Here is a 27,108-nt window from a genome sequence, read left to right as displayed (position 1 = left end):
GGGCCTGGGGCCCGCGGAGGACTTGCCGGGTCTCGGCCCGGGGGCGGGGCCTCCGCGTTCCTGCCCCGGTCCCCGAAGGAGGCTTCCCCGGAGGAGCTCTTCCGCCCGGAGCGGGGGCCGGGGAGTGCCCGCCGCTGCCTGCGGGAGGGGTCCCTCCCGGGCCCCTCGGCGGCTCTCTCCTCCCGGGGCGGCCGGCCTCCGTTCCGTACGGGCTGGGGGGCTCCATCTTCCCTGCCGTACGGCAGCCCCCTTCCCGGCCTGTGTCTCCGCCTCCAGCCCCAGTCACCTGGGCGGGCTCTCCGCTGCTCGGCCTCGTGCCACCTCCCCCTGCTCCCGCCCGGCTCCTGGACTAGGCGAGGGGCGGAGCTCCGGTCGCTCCTCCCGCCGCGGTGGTGGAGGGAGGCGGGCCGTGGAGGAAGGTGTTTCGGTCCTGCACCCGGGAGTCAGGCCCGGGTCCTCGCCGAGCGAGCCTGTTTCCGGGGTTGTAGCTGATTTCGGTGGGGATGTCAGAAGCGTTTGCTTCACTCCGTGTTTCCCTAGGCGGTTTCCTTCCCTCTCGCGCTGGTTGCAGTGGTGGCGTTCTGGCTTTCTGTATGTTGAGGAAGTAATTATGAGTTTTCGCGGTAGTTCTTTTCGAGTCACAAATTTCTCGTCCTTGTCCATGTCATGTTGATCCCATGTTTTTCCTGTCTTTCCAGTGTAGCCTTTTAGTCTACATGTTTAAATTATTTATATTAGTAACATCTTCCTATTTTAAATGCTTTGTTAATCTATAGAGTGAGAGCGTCATTGGTAGTGACATCCTGAATTTTCTTTTTTCAGTTTACTGCACTTTACCTTTTTTTATGTGAGCGTGTATTTTAGACTTTAGGAGTCAACTTAGTATTTTTCTGCTTCATGTCAAGGTTTGGGTTTTGTATATAGCAGTTAATTCATTATCTGTTCGAGTGGGTTTTTTAGTTTTATTTTTTTGGCTTCTTGAAACAGGGTCTCACTATGTAGTTCAGACTGGTCTTGAATTCACTATGTAGCCCAGCCTGGCCTCAGACTCACAGCGATCCTCCTGCCTCAGCTTCTTAAGTGGTAGGATTATGGGCATGTGCCACTTCGCCAGGCTCCAGCGTTGTATTTTTGGGTATTAAAGAGATAATCTAGAATTTGGGTAGTATGGATTTCTGTTTTGTTTTGTTTTGCTTTTTGAGAAAGGATCTCACACTGTAATGCAGGCTGGTTTTAAATTTACCGTGTAGCCCGGGGTAGCCACGAACTCATAGTGATCCTCCTGCCTCAGCCTCCCCAAGTGCTGGGATTACAGACGTGTGTGCCACCACAGCCGGCAAGAACCATTTTCTGCTGAAGATCTCGTGGGTAGTTTGCTAAGGACGTTGATTTACTGTTCTACCATTTTTAAATTGTTAAATTTAAGAGGAGGAGTCTAATAGAATGAACTGCGTGTAAATTTAAGTTATTGGTGTTCGCTTATTACCAGTTACGTGGTTTTTGTAAAGGAGGTGGTCAAGAATCGTTATAGACAGTTATTCAGAATCTCCTCATAGTGGTTTTTGAAGACGTTTCATGTGAAACTGGAATTTTGGGATATTTTTCCTTTCTTCTTTTTTCCTCTTTTTCTTTTTTTTTTTCTTGGCTGCTGGTAATTGAATCCAGGATCTTATACTAGGCACATACACTGTCACTGAGCCACAACTCCAGCCTCCACTCCCCAAGATAGAGTGCTTACAGATCACTGTTTTAGGATCGTAACCTTTTCCTTGAGACAAGATTTTACTATGTAGCTCAGGCTGTCCTCAAACTTGGGGCTGTCTCCTGTCTCACCCTCCTGAGTGCTGAGATTACAGGCATTTACCACCATTCTTGGCATATGAATATATGTTTTAAGGCTTTATAGTCTGCTGTATGTATAGTAGTATTGTTTAGGCCCTCACCACAACTATCTCCACTTTACAGATAAGGAAATAGAAATACAATTTTTTTTTTGGAGACAAAGTCCAGGCCAGCATTAAACTGGCTGTGTAACCCAGGCTAGCTTCAAACTCATCTTCCTGCCTCTACCTCCCAAGTGCTAGGATTACATGCCTGTATCACCACCCCTGGCAGAGATTTGAGTTTTCTTCTTTGTTTGAAGTTGTGAGCTAGAGAAGTTAAATAAAGATCTCACAAGTATGTCACCATAGTTGGAATTTGAATTGTTAAACTGTTTTATGCTAGTACCTATTGCTTGGGTACCTATGTCAGTCCATTTTCTCACCTATAAAAATGGGCAAGAAGAGCTGGGCGTGGAGGAGGAGGATTGAAAGTTGGAAGCAAACCTGGACAGTTTGGTGGCTTAGTGAGACTTTGTCTCAAACAAAACAAAACAAAAAATAAAACAAAAACAATACAAAGAGCAGGTATACTAGGTGCTTGTTTAAGTTATCCAAGTAGTACTTAAAGGATCACTCTGCGTCCCCTAATTAAAAAACTTGTAAACTAACATATCAAAGCTAACCACACGGTATTTTAGAGTGTACATTCATTGACATTTAGTAGATTTGCAGTGTGGTGCAACCATTGCCTCTTTCTGATTTCAGGACCATTTTATCACCTGGGAGGGAAACTCCATACCCATGTAACAGTTACCCACCATATCTCCCTCCTCCTAACTCCTAGCAATCGCTGGTTAACTTTTTGTAGTATATAGATTTACTTGTTCTATGTTTGATATAAAGAGTATCATACAACATGTGGTCATTTGTATGCTTCTTTCACTTACCATAATTTTCATGATTCATCCACATCTGTAGCATGTGCTTCATTTCTGTGGCTGAGTATTCCATTGCATGAATATACCAATTTTTCTTTAATGATTCACCTGATGATAGACATTCCAGTTTTTGTTTTTAGTTTTTTTTTTTTTTTTTTAATTTTAGTTTTTTGAAACAGGTTTCACTTTCTGGTTCAGGCTGGCCTTAAACTCACTGTATAGCCCAGGCTGGCCTCAAACTCACGGTGATCCTCCTACCTCAGCCTCCTAGGTACTGGGATTACAGCCATGCCCGGCTAGAGTGTTTAATAGAGTTGGCAAAAGCAAGCATATGCGTCTTGCTTCTGATTTTAAGGGGAAAGTTTTCAGTCTTCCATCACTTGAGTGTGTTGTGGATTTTTTAGTATTCTTTGCCATTTTGGAAGTTCTGCTTTTATTGATTTTTTTTAAATCACAAAAGGGTGTTAGATTGTCATTTTTCTTTTCTGTATCAATCAGATGGTCATTTTTTTTCTTTTCTACTATGATGTGTGATACTGGTTCATCCCCCACTGCCCTTTGTTGTAGTTGCAGTGCTGGTGGTGAACCTAGGGCCTCTTGCATACTTGACAAGCCCTCTACCTTTGAGCTACACCTCCAGCCCTTCATTGATTTTCATGTATAGAACTACTCTTGCAGTCCTAAAATAAATTCCAGTTGGTCATAATGTTTAATTTTTGTACTTGTTTTTGTTTTCTTTTTTATTTTTTAATGCTAGCATTAAACCCAGGGCCTTGCACATGCTAGACAAGTGCTTTCCTGCAGAACTACATTCCCAGCTTTTTTAAAATTTTATTTCGAGATAAATATAGTAGATATCATTAGAAGAGTTAGTTTTAGATCATAAAGTAATCCCTTTCTGATGTGAGACTGTTTTGGTAGAAAATGATCACTACTCCTGTGAAAATCTGCATAGAAGATCTGACCTTTTTTTAGCCTAAAGAATATTTTGAAAAAGGAGTGATTACACAAACCATCTAAATATCTGGGTCTTGTTTGTCAGGTCTGGAGCCCCTTATAAACATCTGTTTGGAGATCTTAATTGGTTCTTCAAGCTCTCAGTTCCCAGTCCATCTGCCTTCTTGAGTTTACCATCTAACCAGTCACCTATCTTCTCCACCCACTCCCCCGTGGGGAATTGAACCCAGGGCCTTCTTATGAGCTACATTTGCAGCCCTTTTAATTTTTTTTGTTTTTATTTTGAGAGAGGGTCTAGTTAAATGATTAAATTGCTCAGACTGGGCTTGAATTTGCAATTCTGTCTCAAGAGTCTCAGATTACAGAGTGTGCCACTCATGCCTGGCTCCATTTTCTTTTCTTTTTTTTTTTTTTTGGTTTTTCTCCGGTACCGGCAACCGAACTCACGACCTTGCGCTTGCCAGGCAGGCGCTTTTGCCGCTGAGCTAAATCCCCAGCCCCTCCATTTTCTTTTTGCTGTTGCTGGAATTGAACCCAGGATCTTGTGCATGCTAGGCAAGCACTGTCACTGAACAGCATCCTCAGCACCTTCTTTTTAGGTTTTCCAGCCTCTTTTTGTCTAAGAAACTGGCTGTGAGAGAGGTTAGGAAGCTTGAAGGACAAATGTCTGACTTACTTGTTTGAGACAGGATCTTGCGGTGTTGCCTAGGCTGGGCTTGAATTTGGCATCTTTCAGTCTCAGCTTCCTGAGTAGCTGGGATTGATTATAGGTGTGTACACTGTGTCCAACAATTTTGAAGCATTTTTTAAAATGGGAGGTTTGTGTGTGTGTGGGGGAGTGTTTTTGCTGTGTTGCCCTGGCTGGTCTTAGACTCCTGAGCTCTAACAATCCTCCCGTCTTAGCTTCCCTTGGGACTGCAGGTATGAACCACCATTCCCAGCTACCAATAAGTGGGTCTGTAGTAGACATTTTTAATTTCTTTTTTTTTGCAAGAGAGTATTTTGAGAGAAGGTGCAGGTGATCTGCTCTTGAACTATGTCACCTAGTTCCTCTTTGAACTCTCCATCCTTCTGTCTTAGTCTCCTGAGTGCTGAGATTACAGGAGTGGGCCACTATGCCTGGCTGCCAACTTTCATGTTAGTGAGGCTGTCCACTTGATTTTTTTGGCCTTTTTGTTGAGAATTAACAGGAATGTGCTGTTTATCTTTCCTAGAACTTTCCCCCAGAGACTAATAAGAACAAGTGATTTTGGGGAGTAAATTTTGTATTAAAAACTAAAACCTCAAAGTTTTGGACTTCAGAGATTTGGACTTAGATTATTGTATGTATTATAGATGTTAGGTATACACTTTTGTAGTTGTTGAACTCAGGGCCTTATGCTAGGAAAACACACTATCACTGAGATATGTCCCCAGTCTAGATATGTATACTTTTCTTGAGAGAAGGTGCCATAATATTTGTTTGATTTACAGGGCTTCTTAGAAAGGTTAAGAATCACTGTTTTGATCTGGCTCCCTGCCTCATTTGACACTTGAGGAGACTGAGATAGAGAAGGGAAAAGATTTATTCATCATAAGTTGGTGAATATCTAGTTTCCCACAGTACTGCAAATAAAATTATCTGAAGGGTTCACAGGTAATAGTTCCCTTGCTTTTTAATTATTTCATTTGCTTACTCATCTGTTTTCTACCCCCTCACTTTTTCTTTTGTGGGAAGTATGTCGTATTGATTGCCTGTGTTCATTTAGTTTTGTTTTGGTTTCTTTAGACCAAGCTATGACTACAGTAGTGGTACACGTGGACTCCAAAGCTGAGCTCACTACCCTGCTGGAGCAGTGGGAAAAGGAACATGGCAGTGGGCAGGACATGGTGCCTATCCTTACCAGGTATGAATAATTAAACTGGTTTGTCATATACAGAGCTCACACTAGTTTTTTTGTGTGTGTGGGTTTTTTTTTGTCTTTTTGAGACAGGGTCTCGCTATGTAGTTCAGGCTGGCCTTGAGCTCACTTTGTAGCCCAGGCTGGTCTCGAACTTGCAACGATCCTCCTGTCTCAGCTTCCCGACTGCTGGGATTACAGGCGTGCACCACCACACCTGGCCTCTTGTGTTTTTTTTATACATACAAAAAATTACATTAAAAAAAAATACCTGGTGTGGAGAACCGTATAGGAACATTTTTACCTTGACTAAAGCAATCGATCTATGCACTTCTTCCTCCCTCCTTCTCTTTCTCCTTCCGTTCTTCTCTCCCTTCCTTCCAGCCTCCTGTTGTGTATTAAATCCAGGACCTTGTGCAAGGTAGGCAAGCATTCTGCCACTAAGCTATACTCTCAGTCCCTGAACTGTGTCTTTCATTGGTGTCTCTTTGATGACTGGTCCACTGCCTGGTGCATAGTAGCTGTGTGGTGTATACTTTTGTAGAATGTCTTGAGGATAGAAAGTGGAGAGTAAAGGATGGGGGGAATGCTAACCAGTTTTCTAAGGCAGGTCCCACTGGAAGATAGGCATCTTTAATATTGAATGTTTGATACCCTATCTGTGAAAAAAACTTCTTGTGTAGTTATTATTTTTTTGTGGAGCACTATAATGTTATGAAAGTTTAAACAGCAATAAATACTTTGTTCACAATTGCTTTTTTTTTGAGACAGGGTCTTGCTATGCAGTTCAGGCTTGTCTTGAACTCACTATGCAGTTCATGTTGGCCTCGAACTCACAGTGATCTTCCTACCTCAGCCTCCTGAGTGCTGGGATTACAGGCATGTGCCACTTGTCCAGCTCCAGTTGCTCTTGGTACATGGGGAACATGGGAAAGTACAAGTTTAAAAAAAAATTTATTATTTTTAAATTTAGAATAAGCTTATTGCTTATTGGTAGAACGTGGATTTTAACTTATAAAAGAATTGAAAATTAAGGTCTATTAAGAACAGTTAAAGACTAAAACTAGTAAAGATATTTGAAATGCACCCACAACAAATTAAAGAATCTAAATATTATGTAGTTCATATGTGGGTTATTGATGTAACTGAAAGGAGGAGAGTCATGGGAGTGGGAATGTTAGCTGTGGGCTTATTTACTCTTTCAAGGATTCATGTCTCATTTTCAAGATTATTTCACATTATCTTATTTAACTTTTAACTTTTTCACTATGCTGTGATATTTGGCAATACAAAACTTAAAATAGAGGGTCACTCTTCTTAAGGAGATAAGCACTTGGAAAGCAGCTAAGCCCAACGATTAAAAAACATTTCAGAGTAGTACAAAACAGTATGTAATGTGCCAAATCAGACAGTATGGCTGATAAATATTGTAGAGTTTATGAAAATAGAAAGTGTGTTTATTCACTCAAACATTTCAGGACTTTTTGCATATCAACTATAAGAGGTACTTATAGTTCTGGAACTCATCTCCTATTTTCCTTGTTTGTCACTAAGAGCATTACTGACAGTTCCTTTGTTTTTTTGGTTGTGCTGGGGATGAATTTTGCCTCTTGTTTGAAAGGCAGTAAGCGAAGTACCCTGGAGCTGTGCCCCGTTGTTAAAAGAGCCATCTCCAGAACTACATGCAGTGGAATAACCAGGCAGTGGAAAGAACAGGTTAGAACCCTGAGTTGTGACTCTACTTCTAGTTGACTTTCCAGTACAGAAAACTGACATGTTTTTGCGGCAGGGAGGAAATGGGTCCCATCAAAGTATAGGATTAATGTAAGATAGGAGTAGAAAATAAAGGTGCATGAACTTTAAAAGATCTTCAAATTTAGAAAGTTTAGGAGACAGTAGGATGGATTCAGAGTAAAATTTTATTTTAAACAAGGGCAATTTACCCATCCTCCAAATTGTGGGTCTTTTAGTTTGCTGGATATTTTCTGAAGTACCTTCAGGTTTTTGTTTTTTTCCTCCTTCAACTGGCTGGAGGTTTGGGTGTTCTATTATTTTTGAGGCTGGGTTTCTCCATCTAGTCTAAGCTGGTCTTGAACTCACTATGTAGCTTGCCCAGACTGGCTTTAAATTTGTAGTCTTTCTGCCTCAGACTCCCCAAGTACTGGAATTACACACATGCACCTCAGCACCCGCTGGTTTGGGTGTTTTCATGTACTCTTCGAGGAACAAATGAGTTTCAGGCCTGTCTACCCTTAATTTTGGTTTACCTACTCATTTTTTGTGGACCAGTGCATTGAATCCAGGGCCTCATGTATGCTGGGCAAGATTGCTGAGCTATATCCCAGCCATTTTTATTTTGGGACAGGGTCTTGCTAAGTTACCCAGGCTGGCCTCAAACTTGTAATCATCCCACCTCAGCTTTCTGAGTAGTTGGGATGACAGGAGTGTACACCACCGTGCCTGGCTTTACTTTGTTTTGGGGATGTCATTTACACAGTATAAAGTACTTGGCCTGGTGAATTCTTTTTTTGGTAAAAAAATCAAGTTACGAACTTCCATAGAAGGCTTCTCAGTATCTACCCTATGTTTTTCTTTTGTTTTTTTTTTTTTTTTTTTGATTCTTGTTTTTAATGAGAATACTCATAGCTCTCACACGTCAGGGTATGTTCTCGTGAATTGCCCAGGGCCTTTGGAAACTCTTCATAGTAGCACTGTTATCCTCCAGAGAAGGCACAGAGAAGTTAAATAGTTTGTCCAGGTTCACACACAGATAATAGAAGAGCTCTCATTTGAACTTTAGCAGTCTGGCTGCAGAATTCATGTTTTTATTTTTATTGTATATTTTTTGTGATACTGAGGATTGTACACAAAACCTTCACACTGGGCTGTATACCCAAGCCTTTTTCGCTTTTAGAGGCAGAGTCTTGCTAAGTCACCAAGTTGCTGATGCTGAGCTTGAGCTTGGGATCCTCCTTCCTCACCCTCTCAGAGTGCTGGGATTATAGATGTGTCCACCTTTAACTTCTGTGCTGCATTTCTTAGTTTCGGCCGAGGATACGTAGATCTTATAATATATAATTCTAGCTATATTTTGTGTGATGATTCTTTATGGCAAAGAGAATTTTCAGAGTTCAAAGGGAAAGGAAGGAAAAACAAATAGTTTTGAGGCCAGATTAGAGTTTCTTGAGAATTTATACATAGAACCTAAAAGAAATTTGGTTTTATGGAAATAAAGAGTGTAGTAAAGTTTGCTTAGGACAGAGTGTATTAGATATTAGAGAGAGTGATAATCTTATATTGGTCATTAAAATCAATAGCCAGGTGTGATGGAACATATCTGTCACTTAGGAGGCTGAGGCAGGAAGGTTGCTGTGAGTTTAAGGCCAACCTGGGCTATACAGTGAGATCCTGCTTGAAAAAACAAAAACAAACAAAAAGATTAAAATGTCAATCTTACAATACTCAGAAAGTAATTTTTCCTGTTTTCATAAATAATGCATGAATAAAAAGGAGCACAGTACAGACAACATAGGCAATCTCAAAACATGCAAATGAAAGAAGTCAGACAGTGAGCATGTGTGATTCCATTTGTATAAAATTCTGGAACAGGCTAATCTGTTGTGAGCAAAAGCAGAGGAATGGTTATTTGGGGTGGTGGGAGGCTAAGGTGAAGTTCATAGAATGGCTGTTAAGACGAGTGAACTTGGACTCTAAAGAATAGAGAAGGCCATGTGGCAGAAGCTTATTGAAAAAGAGGTAGAGGACTGGGAGGAGTAGTCAGGAAACAAGGCAGGAGCTAGATAATTTGAAGCCATGGTAGCACTTGGGCTTAATTCAAAGTATTGTAGTAAGTCCTTGAAAGTTGGAGAATGACTTCTGTCAGGTTAAACATGGAAGAAGGAAGCATGATCAGTATAAAGGCTGTTGGAAGTAGGTGACGATAGTCTGGTATGTGCAGGAATGTCAAGAACTAGAGAAGTAATTAAAATCAGGAGGCATCTTGTAGGTAGAGCTAACGAGGAATTATGGGGCTGAGGGGAAAAAGTATGACTGCTTAAGTCTTGGCTGCAAAGGGAATGGTAGCACTAATTTCTTTCAGTCCTCTTGCCTCAGCCTACCAGAGTGCTGATGTTATAGGCTTGTGCCATCATGCCTAGCTTGGAAATTATTTTGTGAGATGATTGTTTAGATTTTTATGCCCATTCCAAAAATAGTTTTTCTTTTATACTTCGTTGATTGTTGTTGTGGTGTGGTTTTTTGGATTGTTTGCTTTTTTGTTTTTGTTTTTTTGGTATGCCAGTTCTGAGTTGACTCCTCCTTCCTTTTGTGCTAGGATGTCTGAATTGATTGAAAAAGAAACTGAAGAATATCGTAAAGGGGATCCAGATCCATTTGATGATCGACATCCTGGTAAGATGGGTTCTGTGAGCTTGGGTCTCCTTACAAAGAAAACTGTTAGTAGTATTTTTAATTGAAATAACATCTTCTGTATGGGGCTGGGGATTTAGCTCAGCGGCAAAAGCGCCTGCCTGGCAAGGGCAAGGTCGTGAGTTCGGTTCCCGGTACCGGAGAAAAACCAAAAAAAAAAAAAAGTGTTAACATCTTCTGTGGTAGGTGTCAAGACCTTTTTATTTATTACAGTATTTTTCAAGGTGAAGTCCCATGAGGAACAGTAAATTCCTGTAAAAATTGAATATTTTGGACATTTACATATGAAACAGAACATAACTAACTTGAACTAAATTAGATATATTTTAGTTAACCCAAAGCATACTAACTTAGAAAAAGCATACCAACAAAGAAAAGCATACCAACTTAGAAAAAGAGCCTGCCTTTTTTGTTGTTTTGAGGCAGGGTCTTGTTGTGTACTTCAGGTTGGCCTTGATCTTACTGTGTAGCCCAGGCTGGCCTCAAACTGGCAGTGATCATCCTGCCTCAGACTCCAGAGTACTGGAATTATAGGCATGCACCGTCACATTTGGCCCTTTTTTTTTTTTTTTTTTTTTTTTTTTTTTTGTCTTTTTGAGACAGGGTCTTGCTATGCAGTTGAGGTTGGCTTTGAGCTCACTTTGTAGCCCAGGCTGGTCGTGAACTCACAATGATCCTCCTGCCTCAGCCTCCTGAGTGGTGGGATTACAGACGTGCGCCACCTCAGCTGGCGCCCTTTTTGTTTTTTTATAACAGTAATTATCCTTTTACTTGGGGGGAATATAATTGAGAATGGATCAGGTGCCTTGCTTTTTAGTTAGGATGTTGGCACATGGAACCTTTTTTTTTGGTCTCTTTGAGACAGGGTCTCACTATGCACTTCAGGTTGGTCTTGAACTTGCTTTGTTGCCCAGGTTGGCAGTGATCCTCCTGCCTCAACCTTCTGAGTGCTGGGATTACAGGTGTGTACCACCATGCCCAGTGATAAACTTTGAATAATAAATGGACTTCTTTTTTTTTTTCTTCCTGTTGGTCCCAGGGTCTTATACATGCTGCCCTACCACTGAACAGCACCCTTAGCTTCCCTTTAAATTTTTTTAAATTTTAAGACAGGGTCTTGCTGAGTTGCCCAGGCTGGCATCCAGCTTGCTGTCTTCCTGCCTCAGCCTCCCAAGTAGCTGGGATTACAGCTGTGTGTGTCACCACACCGGCTTTAAATAGACTTCTTGGTGTCTGTTTTAGTGTCTTAACAGCTAACTTGTGTTGTCTTGTTTTATTCTGGGCTAGTTTAACTGGAACTATGATAAACTGGCCTGCTTTGGTATTTAATTTGGTATAGTACAGACTTAAGTCTGACTTGAGACGTCTCCTTTTTTTTTTTTTTTTTTTTTTGTAGTTCTTTTGTGACAAGGTCTTACTATGTAGTGCAGGTTGGCTCTGAACTCATTACGTAACCCAGGCTGGCATTGAACTTGCAGTGATCCTCCTGCCTCAGCCTCCCACCTGCTGGGATTACAGGTGTGCACCACTGCTGAGACTTTTCCATTTTGTGTTTCCTGTGTGTGTGTGTGTTACTGGGGATTAAACCCAGGGCCTTTGCAGCGAGCTACATTCCCACCTGCAGTCCTTCAATTTTTTTTTTTAAGTCAGGGTCTCACTAAGTTGCCTAGGCTAGGTTTAAATTTGTGGACCTTCCGTCTCAGCCTTGTAGAGTGCTAGTATCACAGATGTGCACCATCGTGCCTGGCTTGTTTTCTGTAAGACACATTACCAGTAGGCAAATCTTAAGTTATATTTGAGCTCAGGCTGCATATAAATTCTAGCTAGAAGGAGGCGTTTTTGGAGGAGAGTCTGGATTTTGTGAGTGGAGGCATAGGGCAAATTTGTGAGAATTATAAACATAAGAATGTTGTCTATCCACCTAGTGTTCCAGAGTTTTTTCTGTTTCTTAAAACTTTTCTTCTCAAATGTAAGCTAGGTGTTTCCAATTGTCTAGTTTTTTATGTGGTTACCTGCTGCACCTGTCCTAGACATTCTTAGTTCTAGAATATTCACTTTATCTATTTATTTATTTATTTTGAGACAGTGTCTCATTATGTAGCCCGGGCTGACCTTAACCTGCAGTGATCCTCCTGCCTCAGCCTCCCATGTGCTGGCATTACAGGCGTGCGCCATTACACCTGGCTAGGATATTTAATTCTCATCTTCAGAAAGGGAAGAATAGAGCGGGAAGAAGTATGAAAGTGAATGCGCAGTCAGAAATTTCAGTTAACTCGTGAGTCATGAAAAGAACTATGAGAAGTGATCATCTTCGGGTCGCTGCCTTGGAAGGACGAGTTGGTAATGAGTAGGAAGGGAGGGACAGCAAAGGACGCTCCTTTTTTCCCTGGTGGAAACTTAGTTTCCCTGACCACTTCTTACTGTTACATAGTGCTTGTCACTGGGCATAATTTCTTCTAATAAAGTAGGGATTTCATTTTTAAAATTTTCAAATAGTGAAAGTTGAAGTCTTTTTAAAATGCCGGTTTTGTGACTTTTCTTTTTGGGAATTACTTTGAGATACTACTTACAAATTTATGAAAACTTCACATCAGCAGCTCACCTCTTGTTAGCCGTACTGTATCATACGGCTAAATTTGCCACTGCTCTAATGGTGTGAAAGGAGATGAAATAAATAGATGGTATCTGTTTTTAAAATAAACCAATAATTCTTCCAGGCATTAGTTAATTCTTTTTTTTGACTTTCTGAGACAGGGTCTCGCTATGCACTCTTGAGTAGTGCCTAGGTCCTTCACCTTCTTTGTTTCCCTCGAGCTCAGGTGGCCAAGGTTACTGTCTCTTTAGGATTGGTGACTGCTTAGTGATTGCTTAGTGGGATTCATCTCCCTTAACCCAATCTTAAGTTTACAGGGTGTCCTTACAGGTTTGAGGATACATCTCTGTTGCTGTTGTAACTGTAGTTGAAGGCAAGATTAATTTGGAAACTGTCTTCTCTAGGCCACCCATCAAAGGAAGCATGCTTCCTGCCTTTCTGTAGCTGTGAAGTTAGGGGATTGCTTTTTCTTAGACTCCTTTTTCACTCTTTTGTAGACCTTGTGTACTGTTGGTGATGCTGGTCTGGATCCAGCATACTATTTAATTCAGCATTGCTGCATAGGCATTATGTTGAGAAATAAAGACTAGAGAACACTATTTCAGATTTCATTTTGATGTTTTTTTTTGTGGTATGGAAATTGAACCCAGATACACTCTACCCCTAAGCTATTTTTTATTATTATTATTTTTTAAACAGGGACTCACTATGTAATTCAACCTGGCCTTGAATTCACTATGTAGCCCGGGTTGGCCTTGAACTCATGGTGATTCTCTCAAGTGCTGAGATTACAGGCATGCTCCACCATGACTGGCGGCCAGCCCTTTTTATTTCTTATTTTGAAACAGTTTTGCTAAGTAACCCAGGCTGGGCTTGAGCTAGGGATCCTCCTACCTCAGCTTCCTAGAGTGCTAGGATTGCTTTGATCTTATTTTATTTTTGTGGTATTGTGGATTGAACCCAGGGAGCTATGAAATACATTCCTAGCATACCCCACCCTCTTCTTGCCTCTTGGTGATACTGGATATTTAGCCCAGAGATGTCACACTGAGCTATATCCCTGGCCTTTTTAAATTTTATGTATGTGTATGTGGTATGGTGGATTGACCCTAGAGCCTTGGCATTGAGCTATAACCCTACCCTTCTTTTAAACTTTTTATTTTATTTTGAGTCACTAAGTCCCTAGGTTACTGACTTGCCCAGGCTGGGCTTGAATTGTGATCTTCTTGCCTCAGCATCCCAGAGTGCTATTATTACATGTGTATAGTCCTTACTTCTTCAAGCCTTTTTTTTTTTTAATTTGTTTTTTTTTTTGTCTTTCTGAGACAGGATCTCCCTATGCAGTTCAGGCTGGCCTTGAGCTCACTTTAGAGCCCAGGCTGGTCTTGAACTTGCAACAATCCTCCTGCGTCAGCCTTACAAGTGCTGGGATTATAGGCATGCGCCACCACGCCCGGCCTTTTTTTTTAAATTTGGAGACAGAGTTGTACTAAATTACTCAGCCTGGCTTTGAATTTGCAATGCTCCTGTCTCAGCCTCCTGAGCAGTTGGGATTATAGGTGTGGGTCATTGTTATTGGCTAAGTGTTTATTATTGTCATTTTAATTTTAAATAGTATTTGTTATAAAGTCTAATTAATCACAGGAATCTTTTCTTTGCTTTCATTCTTGCTGGCATTTTTATTAGTGTTTATAGCAACACAGTGCCATTCTGGAGATCTAAGTTGCTTGACTGGGACAACTTACTCATTTGTTTGTTTGTTCCTCCCTCTTCTTTTGGTAGGTCGAGCTGATCCTGAGTGTATGCTGGGCCACTTGCTGAGAATACTCTTCAAGAATGATGATTTCATGAATGCAGTAGGTGTTTGATTCTTACATTTCTCCAGAGATTATCATTAGCAAATGTTGAACCTTTATTTATTTACTGAGGTAATTTGCTTTTAGTAAGGCCTTAGAAAAGTGGAAAGTTGAGTAGGTAGATTTTTAAAATTTGGCACTGGTTCAGTTGAAATAAGAGACTTTCTTGTCAAAAAGTGATGGGGGCAAATAACTTTCTGTTGGTGTGTTCTTTGTTCTTTAGTTGTATATTGGTCACGACTCTTAGGGCACTTACGTATATTTGTTTTTGGACAAGATGAGACTTTTTTTTTTTTTTTTTTTAAGGTAGGCTCTTACCTTGTAGTCAGGCTGGCCTTGAATTTATCCTGTAGCCTAGGCTGGGTTTGAGCTTGTGGTGATCCTCCTGCCTCAGCCTCTTCAGTGGTAGGATTACAGGCATGTGCCTTGGGCAAGGTGATTGTGAGTTTAGGGCTATAGGAGTTCTTTTGGCTTCTCGAAGGGAAAAATAAGAATGATGTACATGGTACTGTTGTGCACTAAAACTGTAGTGTATACACTGGGCATGTAGAGGCATAAGCAGGTGCTTTCTGTAACTCAGGATTACTGCAAGGGGTAAATGGTATTCATAGGTCCCGAACACAGTAATAGCTAAGGAGATCGGGCTGTTCCATTTGTTTGGATGTAGAATGGTGTGATGCTTGAGAGCACAGGCTTTCGAGTCTGTCTTAGAACTTGTGATCTCTCTTAGAAGATCGTGATCTCCCTTAGAACTCGTAGCTTCCCAAATGCTTTAATTCTTTACTTTCTGAATATGTAACATGGAGATGATAGTACTTTACTTTAAAACATTTTTGTAATTTTGAGTGAAATTAAGCATGAAAGTACTTCACAAAGAGCCTGGGCAAGTCCTAGGTAATACTGTGATCACCCGTAGTGCATTAACTCCATGTTTATTTCTGTGTCACGAATGTCGCGTCTCAGTTTCAGGTTACTTCGTCTGCTAGATATTCCCCCTGGGCACCGCCCACCCCTGGTACTTTGGATTCCGCATGGCTTTTTGCTCCACTCTGTTTCTCTTACTCTCTGGCTCAGTGATGATGTCTAGACTAAAAGTATTCTTTACTCTTCTAGCTGCCTTACTCAGTGGGTTTGTAGGTCTTACTGTTCTTACACTCTGCACATCCCGCTGTGTCTTCTTTGGTGCCAGTGCTTAGGTTAGTCACTGCCACCTATCATTTGGTTACTGCAATAGCTTTGTAACTGGCTTGTTCTTGTCCTCTTCATTTCTTCACTTCGTAGCCCCGAAATTGTTCTAAAATGCAAAAACTGATGATAGTTTTCTTCAGATGCATTACTGGCTTCCCATTGCTCTCAGGATAAATGTAAAATTCCTTATATTATATCAAATACTTGATCTGTCTCTGGCCATTGTTTTTGCCAGCTTCACTTCTTGCCATTTGGCTCTTCTTCTCCTTAGCTACTCCTTCTTGTCCTTTATGTTCCAGCTTAGATTCCTTTTCCCTCTAAACCTTTCTCTGAGTCCTCTGCGGAATAAGGGACCTCTGTGGCATTCTCATGATACTACCTGTTTTCCTGTCACTTTCCTTGGGTTGTAAGCCTTTTGATGGTGGGACTGTGGTAATAAGTAGTTATTGTGTACATAACGCAGAACATAATAACGTAATTATCACTTAATAGTAGAGATTCAGACTAGGCATGGTGGCACACACCTTTAATCCTAGCACTTGGGAGGCTGCAGCAGGAGGATCACTTTAAGTTCGAGGCAAAGCCTGGGCTACGTAGTGAGACCTTATCTCACCTGTGGCGTGTCCCCCCAAAAGAAGAGATTCAGTAAAAATGTGATGAGTGCCAAAGGGAAGTTGTATTAATGCACACACACGCGCGTACACACACACACACACACACACACACACACACACACACTTTATTATGAAATCCAGGCTTGTCATTACCATCAAGGATAACTTTATAATGAAGTTGTAATTAGCAGTTGTTGGGTTCATATCTTTTAAGAAAGTGATGGGAGAGGGGAAGGGAGGGAATGGGAAGGAGATAAAAAAGAGCTAAGATGTGTTGTGTACATGTACAATGTGTAATGATGAGTGTAATCATTATGTACTGCAAAAATGGACCAATAAAAGTTCAGTAAAAAGAAAAGTGATGGAAATATATTAAGGATTTATTAGACTTCCTGATTTTGACTCGGTTGAGTTTCAGGGAAAAGTATTCATTTTTCTTTTGTAGCTGGTGAATGCATATGTGATGACAAGCCGAGAGCCCCCTTTAAACACTGCTGCTTGCAGACTGCTCCTGGACATCATGCCAGGGCTGGAAACTGCTGTTGTCTTTCAAGAAAAGGTACTTGCTAAAAAGGGAACTCAGTGTATGTTGTTTGTTTTGTTTTGCTTTGTTTTGTTTTTTGTTTGTTTTTGTTTTTTGAGGCAGGGTCTCATTGAGCAGTTAATATATACAGTTATATACTTCAGCTTTCAAAAATTAGTTGCTCTATTTTTATTTTTATTTATTTTTTATTTATTTTTTGTCTTTTTGAGACAGGGTCTCGCTCTGCAGTTCAGGCTGGCCTTGAGCTCACTTTGTAGCCCAGGCTGGTCTTGAACTCACAAGGATCTTCTTGCCTCAGCCTCCCGAATGCTGGGATTACAGGCGTATGCCACCATGCTCGACTAGTTGCTCTATTTTTAAAAGTAATGTAAATGTCTTAGCTTTAAGAAGTTGCTATATGAATGAGGTAGGCCTCGTAGCTTGGGTGGTTTATTTTTTTGGTGCTGGGATTGAGCAACAATCTTGCTCTTCCACTCAGCTATACTCGCACTACTTGCTTTATTTTAAAAACTATTAAAAATTTAATCATAGCTGCACATGGTGGTACACACCTATAATCCCAGGACTATGGAAGGGTACGGTGGGAGAATTGAAAGTTTTGACTATATCCCAGGCAATTTAGTGGCTTAGTGAGACCCTGTCTCAAAAAATAGGGCGAGGGATGTACCTCAGTGTAAAGGCCGTGGGTTCAATACCTAACCCTGTAAAAACACACCTACGCCGGGGTTGAACTGAGGGCCTCACATGTGCTAGGGCCTCACATGTAGCTCTCTGTCAGTGAGCTGCATCCCCAGCTCCCTTGCCGTAATCCCACCATCCTTTTCGTCCCTCAGATTTTTATTTTGGTGTCTTGCTATGTAGGCTGGCCTCAAACTTTTGATCTTTCTGCCTCAGCCTCCCAAGTCAGGAGGACTACAAGTGTGTACCACTTGCATTTTTAATTCTTTCTTTCATTTTAAGAGTAGGTCTTACTGTGCTGCCCAGGTTGGTCTGGAACTCCTGCCTCAAGCTCCCAACTAGCTGGGACTACAGGTGTGCACCACGGTGTCTGGTTGCAAATTTTGGTTCTTAGGAACAGGATTGAAGTACTTACTTCGCTGGTCATGAAACTGAAGTCTTTGCTTTTAGTTTTAGTTATGAAAGTAGGTCTTTCCTGAATTGTATTATTTCATTTCTTTTACAATAGGAAGGAATTGTTGAGAACCTTTTCAAATGGGCCCGAGAGGCTGATCAGCCACTGAGGACATACTCTACTGGACTGTTAGGTGGTGCTATGGAAAATCAAGACATTGCTGCCAACTATAGGGATGAAAATTCACAGCTGGTAAGGACCATGTTAGAATGAACCCTTGAATCCAGTAAAAGAATGTTCACAAGTTCTTTTTTGCTGCCTGTCTTTGATCAGTTAAATCTTATTTATAATATGTTTTAACCTTTCTTTTTTTTGAGATATGGTCTTGCTCTGTAATCCAGGCTGACCTCAAACTCATGATCCTCCTACCTCTGCCTCTTGAGTGCTGAGATCACAGGTGTGTGGCACCATGCCTGGCTTACTTATAACCTTGTACTGGAATATAGTTAAAATATCAACATTTTAGGATTACTTCCCATAAAAGGATTTTGTTTTTTCCAGTACAGAGATTGAATCCAGTTTATATTGCACTATATCCTTAATTTTTTAAAAGTTTCTTTGAGACAGGGTTTTGCCAAGTTGTCCAGGCTGGTCTTGAATTTGTTTTTTTTTTTTTTTTTTTTTTGGTTTTTCTCTGGTACCGGGAACCGAACTCACGACCTTGCGCTTGCCAGGAAGGCGCTTTTGCCGCTGAGCTAAATCCCCAGCCCCTGGTCTTGAATTTGGAATCCTCTTATCCCAGCCTTCTTAGTAGCTGGTATTATAGGTGTGTGCCACCAGACCTGGTTTACATAAAAGCTTTGATTTTACTTTTTTTTTAATATTGAAAATAGTTGCTTTTGGAGGAAAGGAAATAAATGGAAAAATTAAAAAAAATAGCTTTTATCTGTCAAGGATTATGGTATTGTATACCAAATAAAGTACTGCTCCTGTCTGTCATCCCCTTTCCCTCCCTACATTGTGTTATGAAAGTGTTCAAACATGAGAGTACAGTTGAAAGAATTTCATGGTGAGCAGTTGTATATATACTACCTCAATGTGTTGTTAACATTGTACTATGCTCCTTACATACCCGTTTATTCTTTCTGTCCATCCACCATTCTGCCCCTGCCCCTCAGTACTGGAGGTTGAATTTCGGGCCTTCACACTCACTCTGTAACTCAGGCTGGCCTTGAACTCCCAGTGATCCTCGTGCCTCAACCTCTTGAGTGCTAGGATTATAGGCGTGTACCATCACACCTGTTTCTTTTATTTATTTTTTTACAACTCAGAATAAATTTGCAGACCATCCCTAAACCTCTCCACTTCCTTTATTTTTGGCCATAATGAGGATTGAATCAAGCGAGTCTTACGTGTGGTAGGTAAGGACTCTTCTACTGAGCTACATACCCACCTCTTTTATTTGAAATGTGGTCTTACTAAGTTGTGTAGACTGGCAACTTGTCATCCTCTTACTTCCAAATAGCTGTAATTATAGGGCGGGCCACAGTGCCCCACCCCCTCTCTTTTTAAAACTAAACATGATACCACTTTTTAGATTTGGCCCAGAAAAGTATTTAAAAAGTTTCTTTAAAAACAGTTTGTGTCATGTACAGTACAAATTCTCTATGATGAATGTGATCGTTATGTATATCTAAAATGTAGCTGTAAAATCTAATGAAAAAAGGGTGATCTTGAAAAATAGATTACATAATTATGTACAGTGTTTGATTTTTCAAAGACAATTTAAAAATCTATTGCTAGTTTCTACTTTTGATATGATGGCTCAACCCACAGTCACCTAAACAAATGAGTTATGAAAGATATAGTTTACATGTAAATCTTTTGGTTTGAGTTTTCTGGAAAATTTGATGAGGAATGAGACTTTTAGTCATAGCTTACTTCAGCAAGTTGTAGAAATCAAGTTAATATCATCAAATTTTTACTGTTGTCAGGCATTGGACTAACTACATTAGTATTCTTAAATGAAAATAAGAATTATTTAAGTTAAGATGCAGAAGAGACAGCTCTTTTCACTCTAATATTTGTTGATAGGTGGCAATAGTGCTTCGGAGGCTGAGGGAACTGCAGCTTCAGGAAGTGGCTTTGCGGCAAGAAAACAAGCGTCCCAGCCCCCGGAAGCTCTCTTCTGAACCCCTTTTGCCCCTGGATGAGGAAGCTGTGGATATGGACTATGGTGATATGGCAGTAGATGTAGTGGATGGAGAACAGGAAGAAGCCTCTGGAGACATGGAAATCTCCTTTCATCTTGATTCAAGCCACAAGACCAGTAGTAGAGTAAACTCAGCAACCAAACCTGAGGAAGGAGGATTAAAGAAAAACAAGTCAGCGAAACAGGGTGACAGAGAGAGCTTTAGGAAAGCCAAACAAAAGTTGGGTTTCTCATCTTCTGATCCAGATAGAATGTTTGTTGAGCTGTCTAATAGCAGCTGGTCAGAAATGTCCCCCTGGGTGATTGGCACTAATTACACCCTTTATCCCATGACTCCTGCTATTGAGCAGCGACTCATTCTCCAGTATTTGACCCCTCTAGGAGAGTATCAGGAGGTAAGTGTATTGGGAAGGGTACTGTGAGACTGTTACATTTCTGAATTATTTCACGGTAGCACCTTCTGAGTTATAATGTGGTAGTTTACATACTAAATCAGTTGCAGAAGAGTCTTTGCTCCATACTGGTAAAGTCTTATGCAGGTTAGTTGAGGTCTGTTTGATAAGTGTGTTCATGTTTACTATTCATAAGGAAGGGGAGAATAGATGCCTTATTTCTTCAACCTTCTGTCTTCATAGAGTGGAATAGGAAGTGTATGAAATACAAAGCCAAAAAGTAAAGCTTATTTTTGATTTTCATTTCAGTTACTTCCCATATTCATGCAGCTTGGATCACGGGACTTGATGATGTTCTATATTGACCTGAAACAGACTAATGATGTTCTGCTTACATTTGAGGCACTCAAGGTAAGATGCTCAAAAATATTAGGTCACAGGAGACTTTTGCTGCTTTCTAGTATTTCTAATAAACACTCCTATAAGTGAAAAAACAAACAAACAGACAAACTGGTCAGTGAGCATTTTATTGGTAGAAAGGTTTTCTGTCTGTGCTGTTCGCTACAGTGGTTGCTGACTAGCCCTGTGTGACTTGAGCGTTTGAAATGTAGCTAGTATCTTGAGGCACTGAGATTTAAATTTTACTTAACTTTAGTAAATTTTATTTAAATTAGCCACATTTGGCCAGGGATTACTGCTTTGAACAGTGTAGTTTCAGAGTGTATTTAAATGAGGAACTTTTGCCTTTTAGTCCCCAGAAACGTAAGTTTGGAGGAGGTGAAACAAAATTGGAGTAACTTGTGGGATGTACTCAGTGTGTGTGTCTGTGTGTGTACAGTGTGTGAATTCAGTCACACTTTGAATAGTAGGTTGAAGCTGAAGGTCAGAGTTGTCTCCAGAGGGGTTAGTGGTATTGCTTGGAGAGTTATCTGTTCCTGAACTGGAATTAGGGAAGTTACTATTTCTGCAGGGTTTTTTGTGTGGGGAATTAAAGTGGGGGTCCTTATTCAGCTATTTCTGTGCAAAGTCATATATGGTATAAAAGAAAATGAAGTTTAGATGAACAGGAAAGTATCTCTACCATTCTTTTTTTTTTTGATTTTTCTCCGGTACTGGGAACCGAACTCACGACCTTGCGCTTGCTAGGCAGGCGCTTTTGCCACTGAGCTAAATCCCCAGCCCCAGGAAAGTATCTCAAATGAAATCCTTCTAATAGACAATACTGTAGAGAGATAGCTGTCCTGTTTTGTTCAAGAAGAAGGCTCAGTGGTAAAAGAGAAGGGATAGACGTTGAAGGTAGTGGAGACAAAATTGGTTAAAATACTCAATGGAAGGATACCTGGACCTTATATAGACAGTGTCAGAAGACAGACCCTTTGCCTATGGGGTGAGGTAAGCTGAGTTGTCAGTGATGATGAGCCAAGCAAAATTTAGGGTTCTGCCTGCTTGTTCTCTGTTTCTCCACCTACCTGTTGTGGAAGTGGGATTTCTGTTGTGTGGTGGGAACATTGTGTGGAAACCATTCCTGTAGCGAAAGTGTTAGAAGTTACCCGCAGATAATGTAGCTGCTGCTTGAGGGAAGGGTTATTTGGAAGCATGGTGGAAGTGTGTAACAGACAAAAGTAGCATAATTAGAGGGGAAAGATTCAAAATAAATATAAGGATAGTTTAAGTCTGCGTGCTGAGAAATTGTGAAAAGACCTTTTTTTGCCACTGATGTTGGCAAAATCTGTACAAGTATTAAATCATGTACAGACACTCCTTGTTTAATGACTGAGTTCCATTCCTGCAACTAGGTCGTTAAATGAATTGCTTGCTAAATGAGGAATGTTACAATATACAGAACAAACAAACAGTCAAAGGAAACTTTAACTTGATGGCTTTGCTTTTTACATTCAGTACTGCAGTGTATTGAAGCAAAGATCCTACCTAAAGGTTCCTTGCATGTTGAAATTGTTCAGTGAAGGTTCTAAAATTTTCCGACCATGCTGGGAAAATGCAAGATGGGATGGAGTACTAGGACCTTTATATAGCAATATAAAGCTACATTACTCTACTGTACAGTAAAACCAGCAAAAATTACGGTACTGTATAAATAAGGTGTTCTGTACAAAAGATGACATTGAGGGTCTATAAACAAATGTACAGAACTGTATAAAACAAAAAAAGACATGTCAGAAAAATCATTTAAACAGGAGGGTTGTTAAAAGGGGAATGTCTGTAGTTGCAAATCTGTGTTGTTTTGTCTGTTTCTGGAAAGCGCCTTATTGTGGGAAACAGGTGGGGGAGCTCGGGCTCACCTTAGGTCTTTTTATAGTCTGCTTGCATTGTTCTTCCTACCCTTAAGAATTATGCAAGAGGTCAGGGCTTGCAGAGAGGCTCTTGGGAATTGAAGAGGAAACAAAGCTTAAAAGACTAAGCAAAACTTCCAGAGATCTATTTTAAATGCATTTTGTTAGTCGTAAAAATTTACCACTTTTGCTACTTTGCTGAAGATTGGAAGACAGCTATGCTCACCACTATACCAGTAATGCTGCACTGCTGAAGATTGTTTTTTGGGGATATATTGAGAATAAATTTTGTGGGTTTTTTTGTTTGTTTTGTTTTTCTTCTGGTATGAGGAATCGAGCTCACCACCTTGCGCTTGCCAGGCAGGCGCTTTGCCGCTGAGCTAAATCCCCAGCCCCGAGAATAAATTTTAAAGATGGCAAAGTTCAAGTAATTGAGTCAGTGACTGAACCGAAGCTAGAACACAGCTGATTATATTAAAATAATGTTTTTTTTTTTAAATGGGAAAGTTGGCAAAAGTCCTAACTTTTGGTGTTAGGGAAAATAAGAATGGTATGGAATCTCAATTTTTTAATTTCCCTTAAACAATAGAGAGTGGTTGTTTATGTAGAGGAGCTTTTCTTTTTTAATATAGTACTGGAGATTAAATAGAGGGTGTTTTTGTTGAACTACATCCCCACCCTCTGCTTTTTTTTTGTTTGTTTGTTTTTCTTTTTTCTTTTGAGACAGGGTCTTAGTAAATTGGCATGTTATCCAGGCTGAGCTTGAACCTAGAATCTTCCTGCCTCAGCCTCCCATTGTGCTGTGATTATAGGTCTGCATTGCCATGCTCAGTTTGTAGAGGACAAGGGCTGGGGATATAGCTCAGCGGCACAAGCACCTGCCTAGCAAGCACAAGGTTCTGAGTTCAATTCCCGATACAAAAAAAAACACTGTGAGCATATGGAGGACAAATTTAGCACCTTAAATTAATACTGTGTTGAGACATTTGGATTTGTTTTTTAGATTGGTTTGTGGTAACATGTCTTTCTTGTTTAGCACTTAGCCTCTCTCCTGCTCCATAACAAATTTGCCACAGAATTTGTTGCGCATGGAGGAGTACAGAAATTACTGGAAATTCCTCGTCCTTCTATGGCTGCAACTGGTGTGTCTATGTGCTTGTATTACTTGTCCTACAACCAAGATGCTATGGAAAGAGTAAGTCTGGTCTACCTTGGCACTTGAGAATGGGGTTAGGTGGAGGATAATCTCTAGAGTACATTCACAGAACATTTGTTTTTTGTTGGTTTGTTTTGTTTCAAGACAGTTTCACTGTGTAGTCCAAGCTGGCCTTGAATTTGCTGTTAGATAGCCCATGTTAACCTCAAACTGGTGATCTACCTACCTCAGCTTCCCAAGTGCTAGGAGTATAGGTGTGCACCACTGTGCTCAGCTTCACAGAGCTTTTGTTTTGTTTTGAGATAGGGTCTCGCCATGAAGTCCAGGCTGACTTCAAACTTGCTATGTAGCCCAGGCTGGCCTTGTACTTGCTGTGGTCCTCCTACCTCAGCCTCCTGAGTGCTGGGGTTACAGGCCACCGCACTGGGGTTTACAGAACTTTTGAGTAACTAAAATAAATAGTTGAAAGGCTAAATCCTAATGAAAAGCTGGGTGTGGTGGTGCACGCCTGTAATCCCAGCACTCGGGAGGCTGAGGCAGAGGATCGTTGTGAGTTCGAGACCAGCCTGGGCTACAGAGTGAGCTCAAGGCCAGCCTGAACTGCATAGTGAGACCCTGTCTCAAAAAGACAAAAAAAAAATTCTAATGAAAGATGCAAGGAACATAAATGTTCACTCTTAAGAAAGTATTGTAAAAATGTAAAATTGTTCAACAAAGGTTCTAAAATTTTCCAGCCATGCTGGGAAAATGGAAGACTGATTGGAGTACTAGGACCTTTATTTGGTATTTGCATTTCTCTGGTATTAAGATTAGTCTTGAAGCAACTCAGTGGAGTTGCAGTTTACTTTTGTGTGTGTGGTACTGGGAACTGAACTTGGGGCCTTTGCACTGAGTTAAGAGTCCTGTCAAACTCCTGCCTCTCTTCACTTTGTGTACTTATATTTTGAGGTAAGATCTTAAAAGTAATTAAGTTGACAAGGCTTAGCTTTGTCTTGTGCTCCTCCTACCTTCCAGAGTTCTGGTATTATAGGTATGCATCACCATGCCTGGCTTATATTTGACTTTTCTCTGTCAGTTTATTATAAAAATAGTAGATGTTGCTTTGTATATATTAACAAATAATTTGTGATGGAGACAAATCATTCTAGCTGTTCCAGAGCTACAGTGTGGTTTCCTGTTTAGTTCTGCTGCTTTTCAGGTAAAATTCTTTCATATTTAGTGTTTTTAAAAATGTACATAGCTGGGTGTGATGGCGCATGCTTGTAATCTCAGCACTCAGGAGGCTGATGCAAAAGGATCGTTGTGAGTTCAAGGCAAGCCTGGACTGCATAGCAAGATGTTGTCTCAAAAGAAAACAAAACAAAACAGAACAAAAAAACCTCCAAAAATGTAAATAGGCTGTACATTTGAAAAGTGATGTTTTTCACATAAACTCTTATGGGGAAGTTCTTTGTCATTTCTGTGCCTGGAACATTTTTTTTAATACTCTGTGTAGTTTGTCTTTTCTGGTATAGATAGTAAAACTGGTAATTTTTTCTTGAGCTCTCTTTGTCTTTGCTTACTTATGTGTATAATCAATTTTATTTTATTTTATTTTTTTTTGGTTTTTCTCCGGTACCAGGAACCGAAGTCACGACCTTGCGCTTGCCAGGCAGGCGCTTTTTGCCGCTGAGCTAAATCCCCAGCTCCTGTATAATCAATTTTAAATTTAATCTTTCCCCTCAAGTCCAATATTATGTAAGAATAATCTTTTGAGAATAGTAAGTTCATTTGACTGTATATACAAAATAAATTGTGGCTGTAGAAAAAAGTAACATGCAGCTCAAAGAGTGTTCTACAACTGGTCTAAGCCATAGCAGACATCAAAATACATATGAGTCAGTCACTGACTTAACGGATACTAAACTGGTAGATTTAGTATCGGCAGGGTCAGCCTCCTTTATTACTGTGGGGAAGATGTTAACCTCTTTAAGCTTCTTCGTCATCTGTTAAGTGAGAAACCAGTACCTGTATACATAACAGCATTAAATGATATATTTGTGGACGCTTAGTATGGGTTGAATTTAAGTATTTAAATTTAGGTAGTTTTCAGGTTTGGAATGGGTTATGTTCAAAAATTGGTGTAGTTTAAGCTTTAAAGTAAGAACTACTTGCCTGGGAATGATCATTGTAATTTGCAAAGAGAACTTATGTCTGTTGGTTGAATTTTTCATCCCTTTCAAAGGCTTTTTACCCAAAATGAAAAAAAATTAATTTTAATTTTTTACAGGTTTGCATGCATCCCCACAATGTTCTGTCTGACGTGGTAAACTATACCCTGTGGTTAATGGAGTGTTCTCACGCCTCAGGATGCTGCCATGCTACCATGTTTTTCTCAATTTGCTTCTCATTTCGTGCTGTTTTGGAGCTCTTCGATCGCTATGATGGTCTTCGTCGTCTGGTGAACTTGGTGAGGTTCTTCTGTTGCTCCTCTTGTTAGAATTAGGGGTCAAGCTTGTTTTGGCTCACCTTAATCAGCACTCCAGTGAAGAGAGGAGACTTTATTTAGGTACTGGGTATTGAGTCCAGGCGCTTTACAGTGAGCTACATCCCCAGCCCTTTTAGTTTTTGTTTTAAGGTAGGGTCACTAAATTGCTTAGGCTGGGCTGGATTTTACAGTCCTTCTGCCTCAGCCTCCCAGGGGGTTATGGGCATGGGTCACCATACCTGGCTGAATAGGAGGCTTTTGATTTGGGGAGTTTTCTCCTTTCATTCGTAAGCTTCTATTTATTTATGTGTATAGTGCTGAGGATTTTATCCAGGGTCTCCCTCATGTTCTTACCATAGAGCAATACCCTAACCCCATTATCTTTCACTTTTAACATGTTCCACTGGCTTAAACCACTGCCTGATGGGACAGTCATACGTGTACTGCTGGTAGTATAAACTGCCCACTGGGGATGATCGTGCATGTACAGTCCCATTGTGAATGTGTCAGTGGTTGAGGACTCAGTGCCATCGTAGGCTTGCTGTAGAAACAGTGCTTGTTTTTTTTCTTTTGAAATAGAGTCTTGGGGCTGGGGATTTAGCTTAGCGGCAAAAGCGCCTGCCTGGCAAGCGCAAGGTCGTGAGTTCGGTTCCTGGTACCGGAGGAAAAAAAAAAAAAAAAAAAAAAAAAAAAAAAA

At 40.5% G+C, this 27,108-nt stretch overlaps 1 protein-coding gene across 4 annotated transcripts in view; it reads left to right on the top strand.

The window, feature by feature from the left end:
* Vprbp (Vpr (HIV-1) binding protein) overlaps positions 1–27,108 on the top strand; it is a 68,567-nt gene that overhangs the window by 6,188 nt on the left and 35,271 nt on the right. For 3 of the 4 annotated variants that reach the window (XM_013507627.1, XM_005410312.1, XM_005410314.2), the window contains exons 2-10: positions 5,487–5,604; positions 9,932–10,008; positions 14,402–14,475; positions 16,723–16,836; positions 18,008–18,145; positions 19,988–20,500; positions 20,807–20,908; positions 23,825–23,983; positions 26,214–26,393. In XM_013507627.1, the coding sequence (XP_013363081.1) occupies positions 5,487–5,604; positions 9,932–10,008; positions 14,402–14,475; positions 16,723–16,836; positions 18,008–18,145; positions 19,988–20,500; positions 20,807–20,908; positions 23,825–23,983; positions 26,214–26,393 (1,475 nt within the window). The remainder of the gene's footprint in view (positions 1–5,486; positions 5,605–9,931; positions 10,009–14,401; positions 14,476–16,722; positions 16,837–18,007; positions 18,146–19,987; positions 20,501–20,806; positions 20,909–23,824; positions 23,984–26,213; positions 26,394–27,108) is intronic. The other variant, XM_013507626.1, reaches the window with a different exon arrangement.

Source organism: Chinchilla lanigera, unplaced genomic scaffold (genome assembly GCF_000276665.1).
Source record: "Chinchilla lanigera isolate Chin_1 unplaced genomic scaffold, ChiLan1.0 scaffold00131, whole genome shotgun sequence".
NCBI classification, from domain to species: domain Eukaryota; kingdom Metazoa; phylum Chordata; class Mammalia; order Rodentia; family Chinchillidae; genus Chinchilla; species Chinchilla lanigera.
Note: the sequence above shows the minus strand (reverse complement) of the source record. Positions and strands in the feature narration are given on the sequence as shown.